At 37.8% G+C, this 20,771-nt stretch overlaps 1 protein-coding gene across 3 annotated transcripts in view; it reads right to left on the reverse strand.

Moving 5' to 3' along the window:
* The window catches only part of Akap7 (A-kinase anchoring protein 7), a 123,377-nt gene that overhangs the window by 51,293 nt on the left and 51,313 nt on the right, over nt 1-20,771 (reverse strand). For all 3 annotated transcript variants that reach the window (XR_011369279.1, XM_070010087.1, XM_070010088.1), the window contains exon 7: nt 1,617-1,764. Coding sequence is in view for 2 of the 3 variants with exons in the window: in XM_070010087.1 (XP_069866188.1) it covers nt 1,617-1,764 (148 nt within the window). In the remaining variant the exon portion in view is untranslated. The remainder of the gene's footprint in view (nt 1-1,616; nt 1,765-20,771) is intronic.

Here is a 20,771-nt window from a genome sequence, read left to right on the forward strand (position 1 = left end):
TTGATAAGAAATGTACTCATTACCTTGCCCATGTAATTGTAACCTCTCTGTACAGTATTTTCACATACACACACAAAAGTCATTGTATTTCATTCCAGTGCCCTATATCTTGTATATACATTTTTCTAATTTGGGAAGGGGAAGGGAAATAACAAAATGCTGAAATAAGGACACAGGATGACCCATTGTAACAATGAGATGTACAAGACACTATGTTGAAAATGAACTTTACAACTTTGGTCAGGATAGGAAGGAGTCGGAGAGGTGGGGAGGAAAGAGATGGAAGGGGAAAAAATTAAGGAGGGGGTGGTAACAATGCTCGATCGGAAATGGACTCGATACCTTGCTCATATAACTGTAACCCCTCTGTACAGTATCTTTACAATAAAAAGTATATATTTAAAAAATCTACACCCCTTGCTTTTTTAGTGACAGTGAACAGGGCAACTGAGCCCTGCACTCCCTCTGGAGCCAAACTCTACATTCCTCAAGAATGTCTAAAATGGCCCCTTATAATAAACCTAGATGGAAATGTTTGGTCCTCATCCAACTCAGGATGTGAGAGCTTCTTACACAGATTCAGAAGCATGAAAATCCTCTTTAAAATAGATGTGAAATATCTCAGAATATATAAAACTCAAATGACATTCTGCATATCTTCCGTTTAACATAGCTAAGATCTTCGGAAGGTAAAATGATGATTTCTCTGAAGAGCAGTAATGAAGGCTTAGAAATAAAATTGTATCTCTTGAACATTTTTTAAATGCTTCAGTAAACTTCCATAGTAAGATTTTTCCCCCATAATGTATACATTTCCATAGCTTCTCTTCATGCTGATGTGGAAAGAAATTATCTTGGCTGAAAACCTTGAAATATTTAGGTACATACATGTATCTTCTTTGAATAATTTCATGTTACTTTCAAAGCATGTAAATCACATTGTCTTGACGTTGACAGTTTTATTCAAAGGGTGTCTGATTAAAACGGCACAGTGGAATCATGGCAGAGCAGGCTCCTGTGAAACACATTCCATGCTGGCAATGGGGGGACGGCCCCATTCTGGTTAACAGAATACGTGGGGTTTGAACTTTCCACCTGGAAGCATCAGGAGGTGGGAGCTGGTTTCACAATGAGCCACCTGACAGGTGTCACTGAGACAGGATGACAGAGGTCTCTGCCTCCTCCCCAAACACCGTTTCCTTGCAGAAACATCTGAAGACATTCAACGTCACAGGCATCCACCTTTTCATTCAGAGTGATGCTTTCTGACCGCTGGTCATTCCAATCCTAACTTGAAAATCAGCAAAGAAGAAAATGCCTTGTGTGGAATAATACGGTCATGTAGGCCTTCACCAAAAGAAAATGCTTTTTTCATATACACGAAAGGAAATTAAGCTGAAATGAATTTCAAATCAGTGCTGAAATATTTCATTATATTTACAGTGCAGAAGTATGAAAGCTAGTCAAATGATTACTGATAAATTTACACATGAAAAATGTCCTACAAATTTTTCATTGCCTTGCTGCTGAAACCTACTATCTAGACACATATGCCACTGAGAAAAACAGTGAAGATAAAATATTGAATAGTATAGATACTACTGAAAGGCACTCACCAATCACAATTGAAGATTCACAGTGATAATAACCGTCGCTACGCTTCTTCTTCTGCATGGAGCAAAGGTCTATGCGATGTAATACTTCTTCCCCAAATCTGCAGTTGATGAATTTTTCATACAATTCAGGGTCTATTTTTTTCACTCCCTTGAAATGACAAAACAAAAATCACATCAATCAATCATTTCACCCAGATACCCAATTCATATGTCATAGCTTTTTTAGAATCTGGCATTACATTTTGGGATTCACTGCTACCTATTTGAACTTGAAAAAGAATACAATCAAATTGTCAGGAAGAAGTTTTATTTTTGTTTTGGTTCTGTCTTGTCTTGTTAAGGTGGAGAGGGGTTGTTTGTTATTCTGTTTGGTTTGGGGATTTTTGTTTTGGAGACAAAGTCTTACAATATAGCACCACTTGTCCTGGCCTCAAATTCACCAGCCTCCTGCCTCAGTCTCCCATGTGGTAGGATTTAGAGGCACCACCACATCCAGCTTAGAAAACTGTTTTTAAAGTTGTAATGGAAAAATTATCAATTAAGGAATGGTTATTTAAATTTGGAAGAATATGGAACTTCATATACTTTCAGCTTCAGAAATAATAAAGGTGTCATGGTGATACTGGAGATAGCAAGGACATAATCAAGCAAGCAATAAAAAAATGGATGGAATTTTTATAAGTGATGTGGGTCTTAGCATTTTTCAAAAGGAAAAATGTTGTTATCAGAAGGATGTATTTTACATTCCTGGATAAAAACCCTTGAAAGAGGGGCTGGGAAGGTGGCTCAGTGGTAGAGCGCTTGCCTTGCATGCCTAAGGCCCTGGGTTCGATTCCTCAGCACCACATAAGCAAAAACAAAAAAGCGGGAAATGGTGCTGTGGCTCAAGTGGTAGAGCGCTAGCCTTGAGCTGAAGATCTGGGGCCTAGAGTTCAGGCCCCACAACCGGACCAAAAAAAAAAAAAAACCCTTGAAGAGAAAAGTTATTTGTTGAACAGGAAGATCTACATGTCTTCCAAGGTCTCCACCTCTCCGGGTTGAAAATCCATTGAGATGCTGCTGATACCTCTGCAGTTTCCCAAAGTATGGGAAATAACGCTTCCATCTCCCCTCTGCTGCAAACCCTCAGAGCCCCAAAACACAGTCACAAGATGAAGATAATTAGAATACATGTTTTCTCTGACAAAAACTTATTACAGAAAATTTTAAAGTAGGAGTGTAAAAACCTATTTTTTTCTGTATTTCCTTTTCCTATGAAAATACCATTTTCCCATTTCTTTCTTTTTTTGTCAGTCATGGGGCCTGAAATCTGGGCCTGGACGCTGTCCCTCAGCTCTTCAGCTCAAGGCTAGCACTCTACCACTTGAGCCACAATGCCACTTCCAGCTTTTTCTGCTTATGTGGTGCTGAGGAATTGAACCCAGGGCCTCATGCATGCAAGGCAAGCACTCCACCACTGAGCCACCTTGAGAGCCCTTCATTTTCCCATTTCTATAGGAATATGGTTGTGTCCTGTTTTCTTTGGCAGCCAGCTATTATTTATTTAGTGCTGAGGACTGCACTCAGGACCTAGCACTTGCTAGGCAGGTTCTCTACCACTGGAGCCTTTCCTCCAGCCCCTTTTTGCATTTGCTATTTTCAAGGTAGTGTTTCACTTCATGCTTGGGCCTTCTTGGGCCCAAGTCTCTTGGGCTGGCAATTCATACCCTCCTGGAATGCTTCTCCCTCAAATATCCTCATGTTCCATCCCACATCCCCTTTAATTCATTGCTCACATATTATTTCCTTAATAGATCCAACCCTTGCCACCCCATATGTTTTGCAGTTCCATCCCAAGAGGTACTGTACTCCCCAATTCTCTCTTCTCTTTTTATACATATGACTACTTTTCCACTGCACTACCATCTTCTAACATCATACATAATGTATGTGTTCATCATGTCTATTTTTTCATGGTGTGCAATGATCTGTTTCTGCACATTGGGATGGAAGCTCCAGCAGAGAAGTACTTTTGCCTGATTCTCTCTCTCCATTTTTTAAATATGATCTTTAAGCAGCTGCATCTTTAAGGAGTTTCCCTTCGAAGCAGTTTATGACTACAGTGCATCTTGATCAATGTCATCCCTTTCAACATTCGCACCCATCCCTCACTTCTCTTACTTTTGTAGGACAAGCATTGAATGTTTTGTCTGATTCTTATTCACTAAAATACTGAGTGCCTAGTACAAGTCAATGCTACACTGTCATAAATGCAAAGGAGAATAACCTCAAGAAAAGGATTGCTATTTGTCAAAATTTTATAAGAAAATAAAAAGGATTTCTTTCAGTTTGATAAGCAAGAAGCCCTGAGAGAGGCAACTAAGCATCATGCTAGGAAGCAGTCTGGCTATATTAATTTTCCAAGGCTAGGACAAAATACTTGAAGTAATCAATAGTTAATAATCTTATAAAATATACCTTTTCCTCCCCTCCCCTCCCCTCCCCTCCCCTCCCATCCCATCTGGTCCCCTCTCCTCAGGTTCTTTGGCACTTGGTTTCAGAGCTTTTAGTCCATGTCAGTTGGCTTTGTTGCTTTGCGCCTCAGCAAGGTAGCACATACAGAAATGTGTGAAGAAAAGTTGCTTATTTTGTGGCAGCTGGGAAGAAAGAGGAAGAGACTTGTGTCCCACTATCCCCTTCAAGGGTCCATCCCCAATGACCTAACTTCTTCCCATTAGGCCCCACCTCCCAGAGGTTCCATCATGTCCCAACAGTACCACAGGCTAGTGGCAAGCCTTAAGCAGATGCAGGGACATTCGAGGGGACATATAAGAACCAAAGCATGACATCAGCTGTGCAGAGTCAATTTCCACATCTGTAAACTGAGGTTAACAATACTACCTACCTCAAAGTGTTATTTGGATTAGACCAATTAATTTATCAAAGTGTCAAAACAGTGGTTATAGTAAATATTTGGATATTCACATAGCCATTCTTATCTACTAGTGAATTTTATGGAATAATTTCAGTCAGAGAAAGACTTTAGGAATAAAAATTATTTTCTGAGTAAATGGAAACTGATCCTGTTTATTTCTCTTTTATGTTCTATGTTCTCTCTCCTCTCCTCTTTTCCCTCCTCCCTCCCTTCCCATCTCTGTGTTATATTTAGTAGGGTGGAAAATGGAGGCAGTTTAATCTCTTTAGACTAGACAGACAGCCAGTGATAGCAAACAAAAAAGGGCTTTCTGTTTTCAAGATCTTAATGATACTATCCTCCCTACTTCACAATTAGCTTCTTATCACCTGGCTAATTAATTTTAGCAAAAGGTAAACAGCAACTATTTTGCAAAAATTCTTTACTGATGAGTTACAAAGTGAGTCTTAAGGAATTAGCTTTTATTAACAATGGATATTGAATTAATTAATTCTATCACTCATAGAGAAAGCTGAAGCTCACAAAGGCATGAAGTGATTGAAGCGAGGAATTAGAAGAGAATGCAATCACAATACACCTATGAAACTATGAAAATTAGGGGAAGGGTTGGGTTGGGAAAGATGAGGAAGAATGATGAAAGAGCTGGTATTGACCAAGATGCATTATACTCATAAATTACATGTTGAATGGTAATCCTTTTGTGCAACTAAGGATAATAAAAACATAATTTTAAAAAAAGCCTGCAACCTGAGTAAGCATTGAAGTTATATTCCCTGATCAGAAAACTTCTTTCATAATAATCTAGGAAGAGGCAAGTCTCTACTTTATCTAACATTTAATATTAGCATAGTTTTTTTCCTTTGGAAAAAACTTTGCTTGGGCAATGTATTTCTTTTTTTTGGGGGGGGGGGTCCAGTCGTGGGGCCTGAACTCTGGGCCTGGGCACTGTCCCTCAGCTCTTCAGCTCAAGGCTAGCGCTCTACCACTTGAGCCACAGTGCCACTTCTGGTTTTTTTCTTTTTGCTTATATGGTGCTGAGGAATTGAACCCAGGGCCTCATGCATGCAAGGTAAGCACCCTACCACTGAGCCACCTTCCCAGCCCCAATATATTTCTTTTCTAAGAAAATATATGTGAATTAGCTTTGTCATCAAGCTTCATCAGGTTGTACTTTCTTTTCATAATAAAATAAAGACTATCATTCTAAGAACGTAAGTACATAAAAACAAGAGATCATTTGGTACACAGTGAAGGTTCCTATTTTCCTAAGAAATCTATTGGGTTCCAAAAATAAATCTCAGAAGTATCATTCTTTTATATTTTAAGGTTAAAATGGCTGGAACACTATAGAATCAGCCTAGATGCCCAACCACCAATGAGTGGATAAAGGAGGTGTGGTACAAAGGAGATTTAGCAATAAAGATGAATGAAATTATATCATCTGCAGGAAGATGTATAAAACTGCAGATCATCACATTGGTGGAGATGTGTTTTCATGTTGATTGAGATGAGAAAAGCTCAGAAAGATAATGCTGTCTGTTTTCATTCAGATGTGGAACATAAGAATAATAATAGTGATAATGATTGTAAAGGAGGGATGAGGTGACAAGAAGCAGCGGTAGGGGGAAGGAGAAAGGAGAAGAAAATAACACAACCTACAAAAATCTGTTTTAAAAAAGAAGGGAAATGGAGTTAAGGAAGACTAATATAGATTACGCACATTCTATTGAATATATTAGAGTTATTGAATATGGTATTTAATAAAATACAGATTGAAGTACATTATACTCACAAATTACAATATTACAATGAAATTTCTTATATAATTAATTTATGCTAATGAAAAGCACAGTCCATCAAAGAAAGAAGGTCTGGATATTGACATTCTATTCAGATCCAGGACCTCAGTATAATTATTTCTGCTTCCCTCCCTCATAGCCCAGACCTTTTCCAAGGTATCCCACCTTTTTTTGATGGAGGTATTAACATGATAGGAAATCTCAAAGAAAATTACAAAAGTATGACTTGTGAAAGCTATGAGAGCAAGCTGAAGATATTGCAGGCTTGGAATTTGGAAAATGCTGGCTGATAGTATAGGACTTGGAAGATTTTTTTTCACCTAGAAATTATCAGACACAAGGTATATTTTAAATTACTTCATATATATATAGTATAATATATACATATATGTATATTTACACATATAATTGTACTCAGTGTAAGCGATGTATTGATTATGCAACATAATACTGAAAGGAAAAGAAGTACAGGATATATGACTTTGAAACAATAAATCAGTGGAAAGAAACATGGAATAATAAGACTGTCATCATTAATTATTAGATATGCCTCAAGTTTTATACTTCCATCTAGCCTACTACCAGTCACAATGTCAGAAGAAATGCCAGTGATATTTCAAAGCCACTTGATAACTTTTAATACAAAGTACCATGAAATTGTACTTTTTTCTCCTGGCAGTACTAGAGTTTGAACTCAATGTCTTCTGTTTGCTAGGCACGCATACTACTGCTGAGCTAACCTCCAGCTCTTTTGTGCTAGTTATTTTTTTAGAGTTTTGCTTCTTGCTTAAGTATGCTTGAGCTGAGATCCTGTTGCAGCTAGGATTGCAGGCATGAACCACTACTGCTAGCTTTCATTTCAGAAAAGATGCCTCATAAATTTTTCTTATAAGTACCGCACGCTAACCGATTGCGCCACTGGAGCTCCGCCTCATAAATTTTTCTGTCTAGGCTGGACTTGAGCCATGATCATCCCAAGTAGCTAGATTGAAGAATTACAGAAGTGAGCTACTGGCCCCTAGGTAGATTTTCATTCTTGATAATAACTTACCCAACTCCTTAAAAAAAATGCCATGAAGGGCATTAATTTTTTTGTTGTTTCTTTTTGGTGATATTTGATCTTGTGCTTACTAGGTAGGTGTTCTACCACTTGAGCTATGTCCCCAGCAATTTTTGCCTTCATTCAAGTGTACACTGGACTTAGACTGCAATCTCTTATGCTTCCCATAAAGTTAAGATGATAGGTGTGTGCCACCACATCTAACTATTGATTGAAATGAAACCTTGCTGCTTTGATGCTCAAGCTAGTCTCAAACTGTGATCCTCCTAAACTCAGCTACTCAAGTAGGTAGGATTACATGCATAAGCCATCAGTGCCCAGCTCATGATCAGTATTTTTAGAATCAAGTGATGGCTAAATGTGATAATTACTCAGCATGCATTCACAACATAATTTTCATTTAGCTAAATAGTATACATAATTAAATATATTCTAAAGGGGATTCAGATTTATATTACTATGCACCCAGCTCTAATTTTAATGCAGGAAATAAACAGAACCGTGAAATATGAAAATTTGTATTAGCTGACAATCTGAAAGTAAAAATCACTTAAAATTCCAAAAAATGAACTATGTATTACCCATCTTTAATTTCTATGATAAAAGTTATTATGGTCACAAAAATAAAATACTTTTATTAAGAAGCTTGAGATGTTTTGCAATAGGTGATACTTTTTTTGTTGCTTGTAACATACAATGATCACAACTTTTATCAACAGGCTGCATGTCAAAGAAACGACTGACCTTCTGATAATCAGTTTAGTGTTCCTGAATCTTTGTTCTAGTCATTCCCATCATAAAAAAGTAGCTACTAAAGAAATAGGTTTCCTGTGATAATGACTGGAAGTCAAAATTAAGGATATAAATTAAGAACCAAATTAACCTGGCTTGTCACTTGAAGCATCAGCTGGTTAAAGAGAAACAGTAAACTTTTGCACTTACATTCAGACATGGAAAAGACCTATGTATTTTTTAGTGGCATAATGATTAAAAATTAAAATAACCTTTAGTAATCACTGACCTAAGGAAAATGTATATATTCATGCTCCAAGATATAGAAGGATAACATACAGACTGTGAGCTCATTGGAGGTTATGTCACTGGAGGTAATTCTCACTTTAAAGTTCTCCATGATCCCGTCACCACGTTGCATAACTACATTTTTGCTATTATTTGCATTATTATGTTTCTCTCTTCCCCAGGTTAGGGAACACTTGGATACTTCTTGTCAGCTGCTGCCTTCTATTCGCATCTTTCCATCGGGACAAGTGAGAGCCTTCTTTCACAAACAGGCTCAGTCCCACCCAGGCCAGCTCTAAACAGCCAACAGGCTAGAGAAGTGTGGAGAATCTGGACCCAGTGAGCAGCCCTTCTGAGAGCCACCCTAGTAATACAAGTACTAGTTACTATTACTAATTGCTAGATTACTTACCCCCCACTGAGCACATCTCGCTCCTCCTAGCTGGAGCCCTGATAGTGCCTGTCTAAAATTTATAGGTGGAAGGACCGATGAAAAATAGAAAACACTACAGTACTTTATTATTTTACATTGACCTTGGAAAATAATACTGTGTCTGGTAATAGAAAACACAGCATTTCACAGGTACAGGCACTGCTCTAGAAATTCTATCAACTCGTTTAATAATCCAATAACCCTGAGAGATTGGTTCTTTTATTATCCCCAGATACAAAAAACTAAATCACAAAGAATTGGATCTCGTACTGAAGGGTAGTTAATAAGAAGTGGAGCCTAGACTTAGATTCATGGTAAGAAGAGAACACAAATTAAAAAGAACAGAACAGTACTCGTGCTCTTCATAGTTCATTTTGAAATGTTAAAATTCTAAGTATTAATCATTCTTGAGAAACAATAATATACATTACCATATTTCTACAACCATTGCCAAAATTGCCTTGGGAATTTCTAGCATTTTAAAATACCTGTCTTTTAATATGCTGAATTGATATTAATAAATAAAATTATATGTCCATGGCAAATGAGTTTAATTTGCTATTGGATGAAGAGATGAGAAAGAATTCATAGATGCTGCTTAAACACAGAAAAATTATTCAAAAAACCCAATCCATAAAAAGAAGTGTTATACTAATAAAATCAAATGGAGAGATCATCTAAGTTCTAGACTAGCCATTACATAAGTATATAATCCTCCTCAATTCTTCATTTTATTAACAGCAAGGGCATACAATACAGCTCACCATTAGGCATCTCATCTCCCTGACCCCTCTAGTTATATGTAGTACACTTGCTTTCAGGACCTCCGCCTTGTTTAATCTGGAGCTTTGACAGAAGCATTTTATCTAACCTTTACAGTATTACACATTCCAGCACACAGTACGCTGATACATAGCTGCTAGTACTATAATCTCATAATCAGCTGTTGGCACATCCTTCTAACACTTTGGGAGAGCTGGATGCTGCCAGTGCCATCAAGTTACAAGCAGAGCAGTCACATCGAAGTTTACACCATTCCTAATAGCACACACCACTGTACAAAAGTCACTAAGAAAAAAATACAGTGTTGCTCCCTGGTCCTAGAGTCTCTTTCCACAAAGTGCTAAAATCATAGACAACAGAGATATTTGACTTCAGACCACACACATGTGGCTCTTTTAACTAACTGAGGTTATGAAATCAAAGAGTCAACAGATCCCTAGTTCCAGATCCTCCAGGCTGTATACTCAATACTACCAATACTAGAACACCAGACCACCTCCATCCACGGTACCAGCTGTTCTCATAGGCACTTGTTTATTGTCCACTTAGCCAACCCTGAATTCCTCAAGGATAGCTTGGCAAGGCCACTTCTCCCTGGACACTTACCAGTTTACTATGTTTGCAAGTGGAATCTCATTGTTATAAAACAGAGGTGGAGCCCTAAATCTAAGACATCTAAGCAAAATCCCGTCCAGTGCAATCTCAGCTGGACAAACTCCCATTGTGTTCCTGACTCTTAACAGTCCTGTGGTCCATGAAATGTAAACAAGCTATGAACTTCTAGTCCCTTCCACATCTGTTTCATAATATTTTGACTTTAGTATATATTCTCCTGAATTCATCAGCTTAGTAGTTTATTTCTACACACTAAAGATAAAGTATCTCTACCTAAAATGTCTCATCATGTGTGGTCTATGTGCTTGCAACCTAATCTAACATTTTCTTCTTCCAATACAGTAGCTTGCCCTTCTAAATTAAACAATGATTTCCAGAAGCAAGTGATTAATAACACCAAGCTACCGATCTAAGAAATGCTCAAGATCTAAACAGGAGAGTGAGGTTGTTTTGTAGAAGATCATAGAGGCCAGGTACAGTGGCTCATGTCTGTAACCCCAGCTGCTTCAGAGGTAGAGATCAGGAGGATAGTGGTTTGAGGCCATCTAGGTAATAAGTTAGTTTGACTCCATCCCAACCAAAGATGCTGGGCATGGTGGTACACACCTATGCTCCTATCTATGCAGAAGGCATATGTAAGAGAATCTTAGTGGAAGCTGGCCTTGGGAGTGGGCAAAAGCTCAAGACACTATTTGAGAAATAACTAAAGCAAAAAGGGCTGGGAGAGTGGGGGGTCAAGAATGGTAGAGTAGAAGGTTCTAAATTCAATCCCCAGTAATACCTCAAAGGAAATAAGCATGATTACTGAAAAACTAACGAGCAACTTCAACTTGTACAGTACGAGCCTATACTCTGCAACATACTTACATAGTGGCAGAATACATTCTGGATCATGGAAGTGTTAATCTAAATTAGATTATCTACAGAGAAAATTTCAGACTCCAATGTAGCCTTAAAGGCAATCTAAATGAGTTAAACACTTAGATGCCTGTTAAGAAGTAAATGAGGGGTTGGGAAGGTGGCTCAGTGGTAGAGTGCTTGCCGAAGTGGTACTGTGGCTCAAATGGTAGAGCACTAGCCTTGAGCTGAAGAGCTGAGGGACAGCACCCAGGCCCAGAGTTCAGGCCTCATGACTGAATAAAAAAAGTAAGTTGAAAATTATTTTAGACAGACATGGCAGTACACACCTGTACTCCCAGCAACTTGAAGGACAGAGGCAGAGGGCTGGGCAGAGTTAGTAAGGAACTACTTCAAAACAAAACACAAACAAAAAGGTTTGGGGGGAAGCACATCAGCGAAGTGGAAGAGCAATGCCTAGTGTGCTCTAGGAACTTGATTCAATCGTTAGTAGAGCAAAAATAAGTAAGAGCCAGGCGTGGTTCTACATGTTTATAATCTCAGCGATTGGATGTAAACAGAATAACTGTGGTTCAAAGTCAAACTCAAGCAAAAACAAAAAAAAAAGTTATCAGGACTTTGTTTTAAAAACCAAGCTGGAACATGTCAATGTAATAATCCCAGCTACAAGGGAGGTAGAGGTAGGAGGATTGTGGTCTAAGTTCGACCCAGGAAAAAAGCAAGAACCTATCTGAAAAAATAAAGCAAATGAGTCTAGGGGCATGGCTCATGTGGGGGAGAGCCTTTTCTCAGCAAGCATAGACCTTCAGTTCAAACCCCAGTAGCTAAATACATGCATGCATGTGTACACACACACATACCTATAAGAAGACATCTACATGCATAACTATTTCCCCTCCATCCATCTTATTCCCAGATGACTAATCTCCAATCCTGCCTTCATTCTTTTGAATTAAGTTCTAGAGCTACTTGATCCGGAAGTCCAAGAGTACAAAGTACCATGACCACTAGAAGGAGTCACACAGAAGCTTTTCCAAGGCCATAGCTGATTGGGATTTCTCATGAGTGTTGGACACTAAACCTAAAATTACTCTAAAATAAATTTTCTGCTCTAAATGTAGTTATATAATAAGCCATTATAACCAAATCCAACAGGGGGAAACTTAGTAGCTAAGGAAACAGAAGAGAAATACTTCACCCTCTGGCCATGAGCATGTGCAGAAATGCAGTTATACTAATTCCAGTGTGGTGCTGCACACTGCCAACAGTTAAAAATACTGACATCTGGTCGGTTTCAGAGTCAAGCGAAAAGCTACTGGAGAATCAACACAGAATTCCTGTAGCAAGGGTAACTAGCACTTCAAGTGATTCCAGAAAGCACTGGTATGTCTTCAATCTTCAACCACAGATAATATGAAGTTTGGCCTGGGCAAAGAAACCACAATGACATGTTGTTGTTTTCTTATAATTTACTGGGCTAACTGAAGGAATTCAGCAACATAGCAATTCAAAGAATTACCTTTATTCTATTTTTATGGTCTCTCTCCTTGTAAGAACAAGATTTTACTGTATGGTCAAAAAAAAAAAAAAACTAGCCCGTATTTGAAATAGCAATATAATTCTAATGTAATTGAGTTATAGTTTTGTATTTCAGCCTCAATTTCTGTTCAAATTTAAGTAAGGTTCTCAAGAAAAATAACAGCCTTGGCTTTTTGTACTGTTTAGACAATGAGCCTGGCCATTCTTTCCAATGATAACAAACTATCTTATTTGTCATCCAAATAAGCTCAGCTGGGTTGCTATTATGAGACTACTCAAGTGGATGAGAAATTAGCTACTATTACTTAGTAAACAAGCCAAATAACTGCATCAACACAAGTTTGATAGAAAACAATATTCATCTTTATCCACTGTCAATCCACCATGAGGCTGTGCCAATTCGCTACAAGATCATCTTGCCCCATTTTGTCCTTTTTATAGGGAAATGAAATTAATTTTCAGCTGATGGAAGGCCTGAAATGTCCGTGAACATGTTTCCCATCATTAATATAATAATTTAGATAGAACATTTATCTATTAATATAGGTAAGACAAGTACATGTAACTTTAATTGCGGAGTATATATTATTACATCTTTTAATATAAGTTCTGAAACTCTGTTCCTTAAATTATAATGTCAATGTACTCAAATGCCAATAAATAAGTAAAATATATAATCTAGATGTTTAGTTCAAAAATAGTATCTAAGAATAAAGTATCAAGATCAGCATTCCCTCCAATAAGTAGTAAATGACTTGCCTTTAACTTCACAGTGAAAGACAATGTTCGTTGGAGTTCTCGAGTTCTGAGCTTTTCATTACTTACTACTACTTTTCACTTCTTACCAGATAAATACTTCTTGCAATGCCATACTGTTAAGCCTGCAGGTAATCCTGAACTGCAATATAGACGGGAAAGATATAATGAAGAAGAGCCTGCAGTTACCAAAGATGACTTCAGAACAACTCAGTGAAGAGCAGAAGTTCTATACACTTAACATTCTTTAGCCAAAAACATCTTGGACATCACGAGGAATCTGGCCTAGCAGAAGTCTGCTGTTAGGGAACTTACTTACTTAAGGAACTACTACTTACCTACTGAATAACACTGACTGATATTTGGGGACACAATGCTAATTCAGTGTTGGTGAACCACAGGCTAGCAAAAGTCAAGCAAATAGTTGCCCTCCTTTATTGCCTTTACTTTTCTCTCAGGGATTGGGTCTGTGGGCTTCTACAAGCACATCTTCAATGAGGACACAGTGCTGGAAAAGGCTGCATGACTGGCGATGAAATCTGGAACAATTATTTTTTGGACACTGACTGATTCCCAGTGTTGTTTCCATTCTAGCATGACTCATGTAAAAGGAAACACTTTATGGCAGGAGGTTCCCTCCCTTCAGGTCCCACAGAAACTATGCTGGACTCTGGAGTTAGTGACAACTTAAATATCTCCCCATTTCCTAGTTTCATCTTTTGTTTCCCCTCCTCCCCACAGTTATGTAAGGCTCTCCTATTTTAATGGAAATACCTGAGTTTAAAGAAACTCTGTACAGATTTTTTTTAAGTCTGTTTCCTTTAAAAAAAAAATGTTCTACCAAACACCATTGCTACCAAAGGGTCAGTCAACCAGGACTTGTTGCTTAGGTACATTTGGAAATCAAGGAAAACTAGGGGATTGCTTGAGATATTCTCTGCCTCTCTATGGTCCCTTCCTGAAAGCAGATTATGTATACATTCTGCTTTCTGGAACACACAAGGAACAAGGAGATTGCTTTGGCTAATAAAATGTTATGAGGACTAATCACCATATGATTCACCAACTCCCTGTTCCTTATGTCAGGAACCCAATGATGTCCCAGCTGGAGACAGCTCAGCCAAATGCTGAGGGAAGATATGACAGAGCGCAGCTCAGATGACCCATGAAGGTGAGCAAACACATGGATGCTTAATATTCACCATGAGCATTTGCCTTTTAGATCCTTACAATCAGAATCATGTTATTTAACCATTTTTACTAAAATATACATTCTCATGGCACTCTGAAGATGTTCTGAAAGAAAAATTTCAGAAAATGCTACTGAAGATCTTACTTAAGTCTCTATGCCACTTCAAGAAATTAAAATTAGATTATCAAGGAATTAAAATTAGGTTAACTGTGTCACTTCTAGAGCTTTTAAAGTATGCAAAATCACTATGAGAATCAGGGCCAACTGGGAGTCATTTGTCATCCTGATACTAATAAATCTATTCCTCAATCCCTTTCTTAAAATAATTTAGCTTTATGTTTGCTGTTTCCCACATGTTTCTTGAGTCTTAAAGACATATGAAGTACTGAAACATTTCAAATGGATATTCAGGCAGTGTCCATTTTATCCTCACAAATATCATTTCCAGTTGACAAAAAATAGTAAATTTATTTATTCCAGGGAGGTTTTCCAATATCTGGAAATAGACAACATAAAAGCTTAATGTCTAAAAGTGTATCAGAAAACTAAGTGAAGCAATTTGTCATAGTGTACTTTGACATGCAACAGATAACCCAGATGATTAATGACACAGAATGCATATCAGAAGAAATTATAATCTCATCTCACATTAGATTTCACTGAATTTTTAATGATTAAAAGCCATTAAAACAAAGAGATTTAATGTACTTAGTAATACGCAAAGTGATTCAAAAACAACCAAAAATTACTATTGAGTAATAAAACCATTTAGCAGTGAGAGACTGAGAATAGGTTGCGGAAACCACGGGTAATTTTCAGATAAGCTCTTTTCTGGTCTTTTAGGAACAGGATGGAGCAAGTGACAAGGCTGTCTCCAGGCTTCTCTGACTTCCTTTTCCTTTGCTAGAGTAATGCACTTATTATTATTATCAGTAGTTAAGACAGGTCCTAAATTGCAGAGTTAAAACAAGGTAATGCATGCTTTATCAAATTCATAACAGAGATTCCATCAAGAAGGAGTATTCTTGGTGTTCTTCAGTTTAGAAAAGGTTCATAAAGGCCTATTAGCATGAAGACCCCAAAAATGAGCAGTACAAATTCTCCCAGCCAGTTAACAAAATTGTAGAAGGGTAGGAAGACAGACAAACAGACAGCATATTAGGAGTAAATAAGGGCAAGGTATGAGAGCTGTGACATCAAGGGGTTACGGATGGGAGGGTTGTGGGCACAGGCTGGGATGTGAGTCTACCTCGTGTAAAAAAATTATTACAATTTTGCTTCTGGTCTCTAATTACAAATAGGATTTCCCACTCATTGTATCATTAAACCAACATTTTCATCTATACTTTCTCCTGTCTTGCTTTCCATCTTTACTTCTGCCGATGGCTATCAACATCCTGTTCACACTTCCCTTTGCAATCATTATCACATGCTCTCCAGCTTGCTGTGCCCATCCACTTCTGCACTCCAATCACGCCAAGTGAAAACAGCAGTCAACAGTTTCAAAGAAGGTTATTTTTTTTTCATTCTGAAGTCTGACAGTGTCTGACTCTGTGAAAACCTGCTACAAGGAAGTGGCAAACATAAATCACAGCTTCATTGGTTTAAGTGCCATATTAGTAAATATGAAGAGCCAAAATCAAGGGAGGTATCTAAGAAGCCCAGAAAATAATTTATGTCAGAATGTAGCTGATCTATCCAGTGGCATTTATTTCTTCAGGCATCTGGGACTGTATTAAGATGCCTATTTGAGTTCAAACTGGTCTTCTTCTGCCACCAAGTGGTAGCAAAAACTTCTAACCCCTCAGGCTCTGAAGAGTTGAAATCACAGAAGCATAAGGTCATTCAATTTTTTAAAAAATTGCAAAGATTACTATGAAAAGCATGGAACTGAATAAATAGTGAACTCACAAGGACAAAACAACTGCATTCTAAGGAAACTGTACAGATAACTTGACCTTATTTACCATTTCAGAGACACAATAATTTAGCATTGTAATTTAGATTATAAGGCTTCATTCATTTGATTTTAAAAATGACAAAGCAAAGTAATCAACAGAATATATCTAACATTTACAACTCCTTTTGCTTGTATGTCATGCAATGTACCCACTAGAATTTCATGAAGCTAAGAATGTGCAAAATTCGCACACATTAACTAAATGTCTCTTGGAGTCAGAAAAACACATCACTGCCAAGAAAAACCTTATGCTTCTCAGAACCTGTCCTTAGTCTCAGTTCTGTGCTCTAATTCAGGAACTAGAAACTATGCTTGTGGCAGATGAAATTCTTTATCAGGAAATTTGAGGGAGAGTTTCTATATTTTCATTTTTGAACATAATACAGAGAACTTTTAGCTACCCCTCTAGGCTTTTGGTTTCTTCTGCTGCATGCAAACAGATGTCCTACAGGACCTTAAAAGCTAGGAACTTCTGCACCTGACATGGAGTAGCACTAGGAATCCTCCTCACACTGGATCGTTAAAACCACAAAGGAAGGGGACACACTCACAGTGGCTGCTAACAGCCTCTGTGCAGATCTTTGACACTGCTGAGATAGTTTACTCTGAATTTGAATCTATATTTTTAAGACAGTATGGATAACAGCTTTTTGAGTCATTAAGCAAATGACAAGATGGGAAAAACCTGAATTGAGATACTGCTGCTAAATATCTCACAACTCCTCCTATAGGTAATGGTAATAATGCCTGGAACATTTATCTTACTGTCTGAGAATTTGCTTATAGTAATCCACACCTAACACATCTACCTAACACATCCCTTTTTTTTTACCAATGGTTATTTTGTCTATCTTGACAAAAGTATATTATACCCAAAATTATTTCCACATGGCCTTCTAGTAGGTTAAATCAAAATTGACAGAATTCAGTAACCAGCATCAGTCTTCAAAAGACAGCATCTGAAAGGAAGTTATCTTAAGATTCTTTTCACTCTCCACCCTTCTGCTAATTTCCTCTAGAAACAGGCATACAGACATATCCAAAAATAATGCTTTATCAGGTTTCTCCCTGAAAATGAAGGAATACTCCCTAAAGTGACGGAAGGCTTCAGGGACTCCCAAATTGTTTCAGGGTATTGACCTTGCTCATCATTTCTTATTATGTCCAGCTTACCAAGACCCATTCACACCCCGGCCAAACCCCAACAAAACAAGATGGAAATAACTTACTGTACCAAAGGAAATTCACTATATTCCAAGGGACATTAAATCCACTCTTTTTGTTCATCTATCAGGAAAATCATAATCTAAGAAATAATTGGAAAGACTTCAATTTTTACATCCAAATTAATTGTTAAGCAACACAAACCCCAAAACCTTTTATACAACTTTAATTGTCACATTTTATCTTTTCATGCTGTTACTGAGTCGTTGTAATTACCTACTTCAAATTATTAACATGCATTAACAACAATGAACATTCTTCTATTTTTTGTTGTTTTTGTTTTGGCAGTACCCTTAATTGAAGTAAGTGTCTTATGCTTGCTAAGTAGGCACGTACCACTTGAGCCACACCTCCAGGACAGCCTGAACTTTGATCATACTACTTGAGTTGCTGGGTATGACAGGTTTTACACTTCATCCAGCCATTGTGCTTTGCCACAATGTGCACCTCTGTGCGCAACCACTGAAATTGTGAACTTCTTTTGGCCTGGGCTGGCCTCATACCCAGTCCTTTCATCTCTGCCTCCCAAGTAGCTAGGATTACTGCACCTGGCTTTATTCCTCTAGTGTTGTATTCGTTTCTCTAATTTTGTTATTGATAATGTTGTTGATAATGATTCAGTAAATATCTTTACAGATAAGAACTTCATCTTTTAAATATTTTCTTTAGAATAACAACCATCAGCAAGGACATCTTAATTATAGAGAATCTAAACTCCATCACTAATAGCTATCAGCTGAGTCCATTGAACTCACTGACCATCCCAATTCTGTAAATCACAATGATTAATCTTTGCTAATCCTTATACCACATATTTGTCCTAAAAAACATTGTTCTCATACACTGTGGTTGAGAGTATAAATTGACACTGTTGTTTTAAAAGGCAAATTAGAAGTGTTTGGGTAAAGTTATAATGAATAGTTTTCCTTAGAATCTTCAAGGGATTGGTTCTTTGAAATGCTGCCCAATCTACCAAAGAAAAGTGAACAAGGATGTGTAGTATAGCATTGTTGTGGGAGCAAAGACACAGAAACCAACCAAATTACTCATTAATGGAAAAAATAAAATAAAATTCTGATAAATATAATTATGAGACAAAGTTTGATTTCTAGCCAGCATGGTAATCTCAGCATCAGGAGGCATAACACTTGGAGACAGTCTGGGCTACATAGTAAGTATACTCTGAGAACTGTAAGCTACATAAATATGTAAATAAATGTTTTCCTTATTTCACTTTGAAGGATTATATGTATTTCAATTGTCTACAGTGAACATATATTCAGATATGTTATATTTTATAAGTAAAATTTTAAAAAGCACCAGAAAGGATTCAAATATAATATGTGGGGGAAAACTGTCATTTATCTTCTCCATCTTTTATTTCATTATTAATCTAACTCACACTAAAAGCTAGTAATGCATTCTGCAGTTACTAATTCTAGCTTCAACGTGATTGCACTAAGGAATACCTGGAAAGCTGCGGAGGCCTTATTTTGGGTGTGTCTGTGAGGGTGTTCCCAGAAAGAAACTAGCATGTGAGTCTGGGCAGACTGGGTGGGAAGAGCAAGCTCAATGTAAGTGGGCACCTCACAGATGGTCAGGCGCTCCAAAACAACAAAAATGGAGAAAATGCAAAAATGCTGATCTCTCTGAGCTAGAAAACATTCTTCTTCTCCTGCCTTGAACATAAGAACCTCAGGTTCCCTAGTCCTTAGACTATAAGAATTAAATTAGCAGTCTCTGGCCTTGACAGTTATACCATAGGTTTTCCTGGTTTTGAGGCCTTCAAACTGGGACTGAGCATATTACAGGCATTCCACAGGCCATGGGACTTCCCAATCTCAATAATCACATCAACATATTACCCTAATAAACCTCCTTTCCTGGGTTTCCTCTCCTCTTTTCTCTCTCTCTCTCTCTCTCTCTCTCTCTCTCTCTCTCTCTCTCTCTCTCTCTCTCTCTCTCTCTCTCTCTCTCTCTCGTCTCTCTTTTTCTGTCCTTTTTCTTCTCTTGTCCCACTTCCTTCCTCATCCCGTTCCTCTTTCCTCTCTGTCTTTCTCTCTTCTCCCATACCTCTTTTCTTCTTGCCATCCCTAATAGTTTCTCTTGAAAACCCTTAACTATGGGCTTGGAAGGTGGCTCAGTGGCAGAGTGCTTGTCTTGCATGCATAAGGTCCTGGGTTCCATTCCTCAGCACCCATAAGCAGAAAAAGCCAGAAGTGGCGCTGTGGCTCAAATGGTAGAGTACTAGCCTTGAGCAGAAACGCTGATGGATAGCACCCAGGCCCACAGTTCAGGCCCCACAACAGAGAGAGAGAGAGAAAAAAAAAAGAAAACCCTTAACTATATACATTCCATTATTGTCCTAATTAATGACAACCCTTGTAAATAGTGGACCAAGACTAAAAACCTAGAAGAGAATTAGCACTGAGAAACAGACCATTAGACTCATGAAAAAATGAGGAGCCATTAATTTCAAAGTAACCTATAATCCAAACCAAAAAGAAACTAAACTGAAGAAATGAAATTCACTTGTATGTATAGCATCTTTTCATATTGGTTTAAAATTCAACAGTATATTTACTATATTGAAAAATAGCTTATGGCTGGGAATATGGCTTAAGTAGTGTGCTTGCCTAGCATGAATGAAGCCCTGGGTTTGATTTCTCAGTACCACATAAACAGAAAAGGCCAGAAGGGGCACTGTGGCTCAAAGTGGTAGAGTTCTAGCCTTTAGCAAAATGAAACAGGGACAGTGCCTAGGGACAGTGTCTGGGCCCTGAGTTCAAGCCCCAAGACTGACCAAAAAAAGGAAAAAGGAAAAAAGAAAGCTCAGTGGTAGGTATAGTTACCTACCGTGCACGAGCCCCTGGATTTGCATGGGGTCAGGGAAAGGAACATGACCTCTTGGCTAATTATTTAAGCCTGCAAGTCTCATCATATACAAAACTATACTACTGTAGCAACCACCTGTATAAAAGTCACCTAAGACACCTATTTAA

The sequence above is a fragment of the Dipodomys merriami genome, unplaced genomic scaffold (genome assembly GCF_024711535.1).
Source record: "Dipodomys merriami isolate MVZ:Mamm:240054 unplaced genomic scaffold, mDipMer1.0.p SCAF_8, whole genome shotgun sequence".
NCBI lineage: Eukaryota > Metazoa > Chordata > Mammalia > Rodentia > Heteromyidae > Dipodomys > Dipodomys merriami.